Below are 13,168 nucleotides of genomic sequence, written 5' to 3'. Positions count from 1 at the left end.
TAGGTTTTAAAAAAAAATTAAAAACACTGTTTTTTCCTCTGTTGATTATTTACTGAATTAGAAGTCAGTCATATAGGGCTTCATGCTTATAGAAGCCAGGGAAGCCCAAACCTGTGGATTCTGACTGGTGGTATGTATGCAAAAAAAGGGAGAATACAGCTTCTGTCGTGCTCTGTGAGTTCTGGGTTGGGGCTGAATACATGTAAGTACAATGTGTAATGCTCACTGAGTCAGTGTTGTTTTATATGTTTCATCCAATGCCGTTTGGAACTCAAGTGAGGGAACTTGGAGGCACCTATTGACCTAATCCAAAGTCCATTAAAGTCACAGGAAAGACTTCTGTTGATTTCATTGGGCTCTGGATCCGTCGCAGTGTGAAGGAAGTATAGGAAATAGTGTGGACGCAGATTTTACCACCTCCATGGAAGGCAAACTTGCATATCACTTTCTATGAAAGCATTAGAAGGAAACTCCCGGTTTAAATTCACAGAATTTATAATGGCTCAATGGGACAATTCATGTGCATAAAATTAAGCATATGCATTAGTGTTAGCAAGTTCAGGGCCAAAATGTTCAAGCAATTTTGCACCTTGATGGAAAGCCATGGGAGGACATCACAATTGCACTACTGATAAGTTGGGTTGCTGTGTTTATGTAGTTAAAGTTTTTTGACTGTTTTGCTACTCTGGGAGAAAATAGATGTGTGAGCACCTCTGGTCAAGAGAAGAAATGCTTATATGATTCAAAGATTTTAACAGTTCTTGTTGATATTTTTTGTTATGGAAATTAAGGCTATTTCAGTTCTCTCATTGCTTCCACGATCTTTATTTAAACAGTCTGTATGTGTGCACGTGTTGAAATCTGATAATGATGTAGCTGATCTAATCCCACAAATGTTTTACAGTCCTGTCAGTAAATTGTACAAATTTACTTTTATTTCTCAAAACAAAATATATCAAGATACCAAGTTTTGTAGTTGTAAATTATTCTGTGTGTAACACATCTTGACTGTTCATTTTGACCTATAATTGCTGCTGCATAAAACTGATTGTATAACATGTAAGCTCTTTTCAATTATGTCATATGATTTGGACTCCTTGTATACTGTAATAGTATGAAATATCTATTTCCTTTGCTTTTGTAAACTGTGAAGTTTCAAATGCTCAGATTGTTGGATTATCTTGGTGTGCTTAAATTCTGAAACTGAAATAGCTGTAGAATTCAGTAGGTGTTGTCAAGTAATACTGTTTGGGTCACTGGATGCATACAAATATATTTTATGCACATTTTTGAATAAGCATGTCTTAATATAAGAAGTCAGGAAATACAAAGTGTGTTTGATAATGTTGTTAATTTTTAATAAACAAAGAACTTACTTGAAGGTATTTTGGAATTTTAGTGAGTAAAGTTCTTTCTATCACATTTCAGTCAATGGCTTGAGATGGCATGGGTAACAGATGACCAAAGTGTCATTCCCATTTTGCCTGTTTCTCTCGTCACACTGGTGGATATTTCTCCACTTTTGTTCTAGTTTAATATGAAGCACACAGATGTTTCAGAACAAGACTTGACTTCTGACCTTGGGGTTTCTAGGGTCAGGGTGCTCAGGGCCTGTGAAATTATCACAAGCTGAGCTAAAGTTTTTCTCCATCACAGGAAGTAACCAGTAAGCAAGAAGTTAAAAAGGAGCTTTGTCATAGAGACAAGATGGTCTCGGTAAGGGTCAGCTTCTGTAGTCTGCTATCTCCACAGGAGGTGCATGCATGGGAGGAAGAAAATAATATATAATTACTGGCACATCGCATATCTGTCATGGAAAACTAGACCTGAGAAGTATATTTAATGTAATAGTGCTTATTTTTTTAAAAAAATTGTGATTAACACCTATTTTTGCATTCACTGTTAAATAGATAAATCAGAAAACTTATTTTTATGTATTGGTTTTGGTGGCAGTAGACGTTTAGATTGGGGGTTGCCCCTAATTATAATAAAAACAAATACTGAACTACAATAATAAAGGTTTTATTTTTACCATAATATTAAGTGGTCAGATTTGCTTAATATTTTTATTCTTTCCTTCCCTAGAAAATATTTTCGTAAAGAAAGCTTCAGCTTGTTTTTAAAAGAGGTTTTTAGTAACTAGAAAAATGATGCAAATTTTTGCTCTATCCATCCCCAAAATGCTATTCTGTAATCCTGAAGAGTAGCAATAAAGTAAATATAGTAGCTTGTGGAGAATTAATGTCCTAGAGAAAATATTCATATTCTCTTACACACACACACACACACACACACACACACACGCACACACGTAAATACAGTAGTTATGTAGACTCCTTGTACACTTCTCATCTGTTTTCATTCCCCTTGCAGAGTGAAACTTCTGTTTTTTACTTGGAATGTAGGGCCTTGCCTATGCCTTTTGCACCAGATTGTACCCACGGAAAGTAAAATAAACTGCAGACTTTGAAATAAATGCCTTTTATACCTTGTGTTGGTATGCATGCAATGCTGCTCAATGTGTTCTGATTGTTCACAATTATTTAATCACTGAAAATCTCTAGGTTTTCATTGCTTCCTTGGTGAATCCACTCTAAAAGTAACTGTCACTATAGAGTTAAAAGTCCAGAGACTTGACATTAAATGACAGTTAGATGGTGGCATTTAGTAACAGCCTATAGTGAAAGTAATGTAAAGCTGCTTTTTTCTGCAGGAGAAGAAGCAGGAGGCATTCAGCCTTACCAAGGCAGAATATCTTCAGGTACAATCTGGTTGCACCCCTGTAACACGTTTAGCTGGTGCAGCCAGCCAGCTCTGTTCCATTTACTTCCCCATGCACACTCCTGTTGGGTGACTTACTTTGGGAGGGAAGCATTTTGGTAGCAGTCTCTGTGCTCTGCAAAGTGCTGGGGCAACAACTATGGCCAGCCGTCATGACGTCTGAAGAAAAAGGGGGAGCATCATTATTCAGTTGCCATTACTCTGTAGCTGTATAAGGTCTAGCTCACAGTCTAGCTTTTAATTTTAATTTTTGGTTGCCAAAGCAAAAAATCAAGATGCGATTTGCAAGATACTTATATAACCCAGTTAAACTTCCCTAGAATTTTCTAATATTTGTCACAAAGTACATTATGGTATTTTTATTGTTGTCCCAAACTTTTGCCTTTGTATGCACATGTAGATTTTGATGTTTGAGATGTTAAGGAAAACAGAGTAAATCTGCAACATCATGCTTGAATGTACAGAAACGGTTATCCTGTTACTAGAGCATAGGCACCCAATTCCTCTACCTTACTTAGTCACAATTACAAGGGAAATCACTGAAAGTGATTTAGCATGTATGAGAAGTAAAGTTTCACCAATAAGTGTAATTAGTTATATTGTTTATAATTTGAATTACAAGTAAGAATCATAAGACTACTACTAAAATGTATCTTAACATTTACTAATTAAAACTTTGTATAGTTGTAGTTTGAAATTAAATGTTAACAAACAGATATCTAAAAAGAAAGTTATTTTTTAAATACACAGTACTAAAAATAGTTGTAGGTCATGGTCTTTTCCTAATTACTGATTTTGAAAACTCAAAACCTGATTCATGAACATATATTATCAATCTTCTGTTATCCAACACACAGTATATTTCAGTTGGGGATTTATTTTCCAAAGCAGCTTGCTGTACTTGATGGTAAACAATAGAATTTGCGCGACTCCTATGAAATTTAATAGAAAGTGAGATTTTTAAGTTGGAATCCTTTTATGTGTGGTCAGTAAAAAGAAAAAGACCTGCCACTGAGTCTTTCTGCCAGTTTTGTGGTGATACAATTTTACTTCATGTTATGGGAATGTTTTTCTGTCCCCTGTTCTCCTGTATGAAAGATCCACACATGTGTGAGTCCCTGAATGTGAGTTGGATCCATGTAGTTGGATCCTTGTGCCTATGTGGACCCCCTGGGCCACCCTTGCAGATCCAATTACAGGACTGGGGCCTAACTGTGTATGCAGGAGAAAACAAATTCAGACAGACTAGTTTTCTAGTATCACTTTTAAAACAAATGCATTTCTATGCTTTTACCCTTACTGGGTGACAACTGCTCATATTTCAGAATCTCCAAAAGAATTGCCAGTCCCAGCCTTTCAAAATCATTAATCAAGCCCCTCAAAATCAAGAGTTTGGCTTACAAATCATGAGATATTTTTTAAATGATCATTTTGGGCTTCTTTTTTATTTGCCTTCTGCTTTTTGAACCTTTGTAATTCATATTCTCAAGTTTTTTTACCACAATTCTGAATGCTAGAAACTTCCTTTTTTGTTTTTAAATAAATAAATTCAGATTTAAGAAAAACACCAGATAGCACAAGACTTGTGATAAACTTGAGACGTAGCAACATTATCTCAAATTTTCAGTGTTTGCTGTTGCAATTATTGTTCATCAGAGAGCAATCAGGGAATTAAACTTTGGTACATCAGCAAAGGAAAAGTAGATGAACTGTCTTTTATTTAGATGAAAAACCGCCCAACCCATTGTAGTCTTTGACTAAAGTGTTATATGTATGTATTGATATTAAGTTGTAGATAACACATAGATTTTATCTCTAGATTGTTAAAATAATTTAAAGACCTAGTAAAAAGCTGTAAAGTGCTGACGAGGTCAACATATTACATGAGTAGTTAAATTGCTAAACATACTGTAGAGTGCTGTGCTTTTCATACGATTATCTTCCATTGAAAAGTGTTTAGACTCAGATTCAGAAAAAATTACTATAGTTTGATGATATTAAACTGCAGTCTACTGAAATTAAAATATCTGCATTCTTAGGCATATTTTATCTTTACATCAGTCTCCTGCTTCTGTTTTTCCTCTGCTTTCCCATTGTTTATGAGTCAAGGGAAAGGAGACTTTGAATCTGTTTGTGGTGTATTAACAAGCGTTATTAAACTCTGTGTCCTTAAAATATAAAGGTCAGATTCTCACCGGGCATAAATCAGCATAGTTCCATTGAAGTCAACCTGCTTTATTTCTTCAATTTGAAATCATTTTAAGGCCTTGATCCTATAATATGATCCACATGAGTGGACGCTGTGCCCTTGCAGAGCCCCCTTGACCTCAGTGGGACTCTGTGTCTGCAGATTGCAGATTGGGAGCTTTAGTGGTTGTGCTGTTAAACTGTTTCTGGCTTTTTGGGATCACCAAAACCAGCCAAGACCAGTAAGGGGCTCAGTCATGGCCTGGCCTGTAACCTAGAGTACCTTTATGTTGTGCATCTTTAGTTCAGAGCCTAGACACCAATAGCCAGTCCACAAGTACACCCTGGCTTTCACCAGCCTAGTTACTCAGTTAGCACAACGGAGACTTGCTTGGAGTAAAAATAAATAATAAGTTTTAATAGAAAAATTAATAGATTCAAAGATAAGAGTAAGGGAGAGCAAACATATGTAGGTTACACAGAAAATAACTATAAAGATGCAACTGCAGCCTTTAAGCTTTCAGATTAGATACATCTCTTTTCTAATACAAGTTACCTATTGCCTCTGAACAGTTTCCTAGAATACCTGCTGTCCTAGAGGGGATCCAGTGTTCCGTGGACCCCAGCACCAGCCTGACAGTCCCTCAGTTTCTAGATGAAGACCAGTCTGTTTGAAGTCTTTTAAAGGGCTTTTTCCTCTCTTTTTTTCCTCTCTCTCTGACTATAGTGATTCATGGTTATTCAGGGTGGGGAGAATCTAGCTGGAATGTCTCCATGTCTTTCCATTAACTCTATGGCCCATCATTTGTCTTTTCCTGTGCTGTACAGTGCTACGTGTTTGGAGGTAGTCTTGTCTGGCTGGGAGGCAGCCCCTCCTTGCCTGATTGCACCACCAATTATGAGCACAAAAATACATAAATCCTTAACCACGGTCTGTATACATATTTCATAATGATCATTAAGTTAGAACACTATAAGCTTTCATACTCAACATATTTTTATTGCACAATAATATTGTATACAATCAGCTGATTCAACCACTTATTCTGTGGTGTTCAAACCCCCTGTTCTCCCCTTGGGATATGTGGACCTTGATTGTCCCACTGTGGCTAATTTATCATTAATTGAAACTTTATTATTTAATGTCCATTAAATTTGCTTTTTAAATTAAACACAGTCTGAGCAACAAGTAATAATTGACATGGGATACTGACTATACATGATGCTTCCCTCCTCTGCCTAATCCATAATGGATCCTATCTTGAGGTGTAGCAGAAGGTACCCAGAATCTGTTGGTTGTTTTGGAATGGGTTTTAACATAAATCATAGAGGTGGGAAAGCAAAGGAAGAAGCAGAAGAGTGGCACTACTGACAGGCCCGGTGACTGGCTGCTTCTCCTTTAACAGCTGAATGGGAATCTGCTGAAGAGACTATAGTGTCCCAGATCAACCATAGCTAGGACACTGTTAGCTCCCACAAGAGCAGCTTCCCCAACCTCTGTTGTTAACCAGGGTGCCAATCAGGACCTTGGAAATGGCAATATTGAGCTCCAGGAAGGTCTTAATTTGCATTTAAAAACAAAACTTGATTGGGAGCTTATCATAGAGAAGTGTCCATATTTCAGAAGTGTCAATAGGAAAAAGTAAAGCATACCCATGCTTTTGTGTACTTGCAGTCATTAAATGGAATCAGAAAAAAATAGCATCCTTTAACAAATACTGAATTTTGATTAAAGTTAAGGAAAGCAGCATGGACTAGTGCAGGGGCAACCTTTGGCACGCAGTCCATCAGGGTAATCCGCTGGCAGGCTGCGAGACATTTTATTTACATTGAGCATCCTCATGCACGGCCGCCCGCAGCTCCCAGTGGCCACAGTTTCCTGTTCCTGACCAATGGGAGCCGCAGGAAGAGGCGGCCCACCAACAATGGGAGCTGCGGGAAGTGGTGGGTGGGTCGCAGGGACGTGCTGGCTGCCGCTTCCTGCGGCTCCCATTGGTCAGGAACAGCAAACCGTGGCCACTGGGAGCTGCCTGCGGATTTGTCAGCGTAAGCAAAATGTTTCACGGCCTGCCAGTAGATTACCCTGATTGGCCGTGTTCTGGAGGTTGTCGACCCCTGGACTAGTTACAGTGCCTCCCACAATGGGGCCCAAAGTAACAGTAATAATCTTTATTTACAAAATTTGTCAGGATTATTTAAAATGGAATTCTCAACTACCCTGTGAGAACTAATTTTAAAGGGTTTTTTAAAAAAAGTCAAAAGAGATGGAGTGAAAGGGTGTAAGTATGAGGAGAAAATGTAGTGATGGGGTAGGAAACTAAGAAGTGAGAACTAAGTGAAAGAGCAAAATAAAAGGGGGAATGGTAGATTGTGTGCTTCCATATGGTGGTGACAAGTAAATGATAAACTTTGTACAGAGCAATCCTACTGAGGGTATTATAATGTAATGAAGGGGAACTGTTCCTCACTGATAGTTTCATATTTCAGGACTCAAGCTCTGTAGAACTTGAGAGCATGCTCAATGTAGATGTGGGTTGGGGGGCAGTGTGGCCATACTTAGTGCAGACATTTTACATCAAGCCTCTAACAGAATTTACTGAAGCAAATGGCTATTCTCAGCAGCTAATACCTTAGCCAAATCTTGGGTTTTCATGGGAACAGCACCTCTCTCACCCCTGGGCAGTCCCCCAGCCAAATTTCCTGCTCCCAACTATGGAGACACTAGAATTCAAAACAAAACAACAATATTCAAAAAAAAGTTAACAATTGTAAACAACCTGTTTTCCCCAGCCTCATTCTTGGAAGCAGCAAAACTATTTTTGCTGAAACTTTAAAAACAAAAATTCAGTTTAAGGTAGACGCGAGCATGGCAAATTTCAGCCTGAGTGGATAAAGTTTGGCAAAGGTTTATAAGCACAGAAAATAAGGGACTATATTAGCAAGTGTAAAGCAATCTTACTTACAGGCATTACTACCAATTCTGCCTATAATGATTTATTCATTCATGACTGATTTTTGTTTGTATATGTGCTTGGCTCATTGTAACAAAAATAGGATTTACATTTTAGTCTGTTGTCATTTTTCCACTTTTCAGCCTAAATAAATGTGTATGTTGGTAGCACGCTGACGCTCCAGCCTGCATCACAGACCCATGCTAGGTGCTATAAAAACAGATAGTGGGAGACAGTCCCTTGCCTTCAAGAGCTTATAGTCTAAAAAGACATGGTCTAAAGGGAGCAGATAAAGAGAAGGGGAGGAGGTTACAAAATACAAGTGAAGAGTTCATGGTATGATAGTCACATGTCTTGATTCACTTTTTGTTTTAATTTAAGTGCTACGAAATGTAGGCATACGATTTTTTTAGCTCAACATCAACCATATCAATGTTGCTGTTGAACTGACAAAAGGGGTAACTACAATGCCAAGTGACAAATTTTTCTCCTTTCCCCAGGAGATGAGTGTGTTGCGTCTGCAAGAACTAGAATGAGGGATAGTCTTGAGTTTGGATCCCCACTTGCTAACTTCACCTAGATCAGTTGCCCAGCCTCTTGTTATTGTTTCCTCTTAATCATTTTCTTATTTAATGTCTGGTGCTTGAAACACTTAGCTGAATCGATATTCTGCAAATTTACAGCATTTGTGCACTTTACCAGGTTCTTTCAAGAGGAGAAGGGCAATGTTTCATGGCTCAGAAATATGTACTGTCTGTACTGTAATGTACTGTCATCTGCACTGCCATCATTAATATAGATCTTATTGGCTATTTCATTTTAATTTTCTAGTTTAAAACCAATGTTGGAATGCTAATTATATGATGTATATAGATCAGAGCCTTGTGGAAGATAGAGATGGAAAAGACTGGTTAGATCCTTTAGTCTAGCTACTTGCAAATACATGTTTGTACTCTACAATACAGGGTTTGACAATCCCAGGCAAAGAAAGTCCCATACTTCCCTTCAGAGACTTTTCCACCGCCTAACTGATCTTGTTAATTATATCATTTCAGAATTTCATTCCACTATTCTTAATTTAACTTTGGCATACTACACTAAAAAATCCCTTTCACACTGTGGTATAAAAAATCTTTGAGATATTTGCCAACTTTATACCTGGCCCCTTTAGGCAAACTGTATATAGTTCTCTCTTCTAATATTTTCTTGTAAGTGTATTGCTTTCTTAACTTCTTAACCTTGTAAATATTTTTTCCCGTAATGTGACCAGAATTTAACATGATATTCTAGGGGCAGTCACAACAGTCATATCAAGAAGGACTATTATCTCTCAGTTCCACATCACAACCTTTTTTGTTTACACAGTCCAAAATTGCAGTGGACTTCTTTCCAAACTCGCGTCTAAATTGCTGTCCACTGTCATCCCTATGTCCCTTTCAATATTTCTGCTTCCCAGATTTCTCATTCCCATAAAGTATACATGTATTAAATTATTTCCCCCCAGATTTGTATTTTTCCAAGTTAAATCTGGTTTTGTGGTTTTCTACTTATCTCTATGGACTTGATGCAAGAACTTCTGATTGAGGGTCTGTGGCCTGTATTGTGCAAGAGATCAGACTAGATTATCATAATGGCCCCTTCTGTCCTTAAAATCTATGACTCTTGAAAAGTTGTTTTATATTATTTTTATGCCTTTACTACTGTTGGCGGTTTCTCCCAATTTGTATCACCTTCACATTTCATTAATTCCAGATCGTTAATGAAGATGCTACATAAAACAAGATTTGACACCTGTACCTACAATACCTGACAGACACTTCCCACCTATTTGTTATTTTGCACTATTTTTTGCCAGTTTAATTTCTATACTATAGTATATCAATCCAAGCCAGTTTGAATTTATTTTACATTTAAGATCCTGCGAGACACTACATCTGAATTCTTTACAAAAATGGAACTATATTGTATCTATAATGATGATGTTTTCCCATCATCCATTAATTCTGTAATTTTCTCAACAACAACATTTAAGTTTCTGTCAATACTTGCTCTTTATAACCATATATACTGCTTATTACTCATGGTCAGAGCTGAAATAAGGAATAGAAATTATAGGTTCATGCACAAAACTCTACTCCTGAAAATGTGATTAGATCAGAATCTTAGGTTTCATTTGGAGGGGGAAAATCTCTTTAAAAAAAAAAGTTGTGAATAAAACCTTGTACACATGAACTGAGAAAAACCAATGCAATGGTGTCTGCCTAAGTCTGCAGATAACCTAAAACAATTATTCATCGAGGTGTGAACGTTAATTCCAAGACCCACTGCTTTAGGAAGCTTTGCCAACAGCATCTCAGCACAGTAGTTAATGTATGGCAGTAGGAGGGACAAGCAACAGGTCAAGTCCTCCTTCTACCGCCCAATCAAGCAGTAGATCAGCAAGTTCGAATCCCTTAATAGCTATAATGCATGTCATCTGGACTAGCTGTTTTGTGTATGTTCAGATTTGCTAAGTACTGTCTGACCCATTGTCAGAGGACAGGATACTGGGCTTGATGGACCTTTGGTCTGACCCAGTATGGCCATTCTTATTTTATGTTCTTATGACCTGCTCTTTTTCAATAGTTAACATATTTTACCTTCCTTGTTGGTTGTTCGATCTTCTTTTCTGTTGGCACAGTTTGTGGCATTTAGCCACAGACCTCACGGAGTGGAACCACCATGATGGGAGCTCGTGTCTTAGCAATAATAATCCCTAATATCCATGAAATACAGGGAAGTAAACACTTGGATAAGAGTACTTTGAAGAGCTCTTTGGGGGTGATTTGGGTAACAGTCCCTGCATTCCTTTGGGCATATAGACTGTTATTGTCTTTGGTCCCTCTGTGGGGTCTGCAAGGCTGTGTGAGGGCTTCCCTCCTGCTTCATGTTCCCATGCAGGGACCAGGGATGATGTGGCTCTACTGTATCATTTTCTTGCTGAATACAGATTTAAGAAAGGCATTTAATATCTCAATAATGTTTGAATCCTCAGTAATTAATTTCTCTCCTCATCCATGAATATATTCTGTCATGGTTCCACTCTATTCTATAAAAAAAGAAAAGGAGTACTTGTGGCACCTTAGAGACTAACAAATTTGTTTGAGCATAAGCTTTCATGAGCTACAGCTCACTTCATCGGGTGCATTCGGTGGAAAATACAGTGGGGAGATTTATATAAATCTGTCTTTGAGACATAATGGTATATTCCACCGAATGCATCAGATGAAGTGAGCTGTAGCTCACGAAAGCTTTTGCTCAAATAAATTTGTTAGTCTCTAAGGTGCCACAAGTACTCCTTTTCTTTTTTGCGAATACAGACTAACACGGCTGCTACTCTGAATTCTATTCTATCACACTATTCCTTTTTTCTCTCTATCACAGGTAGTGTCTCCTCTTTTATATCAAGCCCCTGCATCTACTCTATCATGGCATTCAATTCTCTGCCCTCTTTTATCTTCTGCTACTTTCTACTTCCAAGCATTTTGTTTCCCGATTCTGTCTTTAACGAGGACTACTTTCAAACAGAGCCACTTTTACAATTTTGCAGTTCAGCTATGTGTGTTTTGACAATGTAATGACTCCTTCCTATCTACCTTTTCTTTCTCTGCCAGTCTTGACCAAATTAAAATGTGTCTTTCTCAACTTTCTTCAGCTAAATGTCTCAAAGACAGAAATACTGCTCTTTAGGAAAGGAACCATCGTCAAATGTAACTCCAAATTCTCATTTCCTTTCTTGAATTAGACCTATTCATTTCTGCTATCCATAACCTTGGCTTTATGCTTCACAATCAACTTTGCTCCAGTTGGCTGAACTGTCTTTCACTGCTAAATTGTCAGTGAACACTATTGCCTCAGCTCCACTTCTGCTGAAAGCCTCTTGCATACATTCATCACTTCTCACCTGGACTATTGCAGCTTCCTCCTTTGTGGCCTCCCCAAGTCCTAGATCTCCAGACTCTGGCACGTGCAGAATGATGCTGCCTTGCATGAAATAAACATGTTCCATCACCTCCAATATCATACAGCTCTACTGGCTTTTCATCCAATTCAGGTTTAACTTCAGAATTGCCTTCCTTGATTTAGAACTCCTATGCACTTGTTTCTTCCTAGTTTACTTAATTTCCTCAGCTCTCAATCTGTTTCCAAATCTTATCAGCAAATATATCTTTTCTCCTAGACTCTTACACTTCTTAATTTCTCTCTTCCTTTACTGTTGGTTTTGAGTGCAAATTTTTAAAATGTTACTGCATAATTTGTGTGCACAGTCATGATAGTTGCATTTACAAATGGTCATTTAGGTATCTAATATATTGTTTAAATGCTCAAATACGGGGCATATTTAAAAAAAAATCTGAGCCTTTTATTTCACTTTGTAGATTTTGTTATTTAGTTCTGTAAAGTGGTTGGGAAACCGTTTGCATTAAAGATGCTCTGAAGTGTAATCATATCAATGGTATAAAAATATTTGTGTTCTTTATTAAATATATATTTACACACCTGGGAGGGGGAAGAAATGTAGGGATCTTGGCTTTACGTAGATGAGAGAGAGGGAGAGCAAAAATATTCATATGTATTCTATCATAATAGAGATTGTAATACCTTTAGGTTTTATCAGGCAAATTAGCTTTTTTAATTCTGTTCTTGAAAATAAAAACATTAAAAAATTAAGAAATGAAAGATGGCTTACTATTATTTCATAATTTTTTTGCTGTTTATCTGATTTGATCTTGTGCCCATAGACTTACACAAGTGTATTGTATTACTGTTAATTTAGATGTTAATTATAATGAAAAGTATACGCTTGGCCTTTGTGTGGAACAGTAGAGATTTTATGAGACTTTAAGACCAGGTTTAGTGGATCAACCAAGGGAACTACAAGTTTAATAATACATTAGAAATTACAAATCCTGCTGGAGTAAGATTAATCTAACTAAACATACTACTTGTGAGGACAACACTAACATTGTGGTAATATAAGAAACAGATTATATTTATATTTTATCTTAGACTAAAGAAAGGAAAGTCCGAACAGATCTGTGTTACACTGCTTTTTCAATATATTATCAAAGTCTTTTAACATTGGTTGTATAGGTCATACTATTATTATTCATATTAAAAGTTAGTTTTGTAATACAGGAATTTAAAAATAATTCCATTGATATGTTGTATTTAAATTTTATAGTAAGGAAACGTGAAACTATCAAATA

General features: G+C 37.1%; 1 protein-coding gene across 17 annotated transcripts in view; it reads left to right on the top strand.

Moving 5' to 3' along the window:
• Positions 1 to 13,168, top strand: part of FAM172A (family with sequence similarity 172 member A) — a 372,757-nt gene that overhangs the window by 209,852 nt on the left and 149,737 nt on the right. Inside the window, exon 10 of one of the 17 annotated variants that reach the window (XM_043514572.1) lies at positions 1,657 to 4,509. The exons of 15 other annotated variants lie outside the window; for them this stretch is intronic. In XM_043514572.1, the coding sequence (XP_043370507.1) occupies positions 1,657 to 1,788 (132 nt within the window). In that variant the 3' untranslated portion in view covers positions 1,789 to 4,509. Of the gene's footprint in view, positions 1 to 61; positions 1,635 to 1,656; positions 4,510 to 13,168 lie in introns of those variants that run through there. One more of the 17 variants, XM_043514577.1, reaches the window with a different exon arrangement.

The sequence above is a fragment of the Dermochelys coriacea genome, chromosome 5, assembly GCF_009764565.3.
Source record: "Dermochelys coriacea isolate rDerCor1 chromosome 5, rDerCor1.pri.v4, whole genome shotgun sequence".
Lineage (NCBI taxonomy): Eukaryota > Metazoa > Chordata > Testudines > Dermochelyidae > Dermochelys > Dermochelys coriacea.
This window is presented reverse-complemented; position numbering and strand designations above follow the sequence as displayed.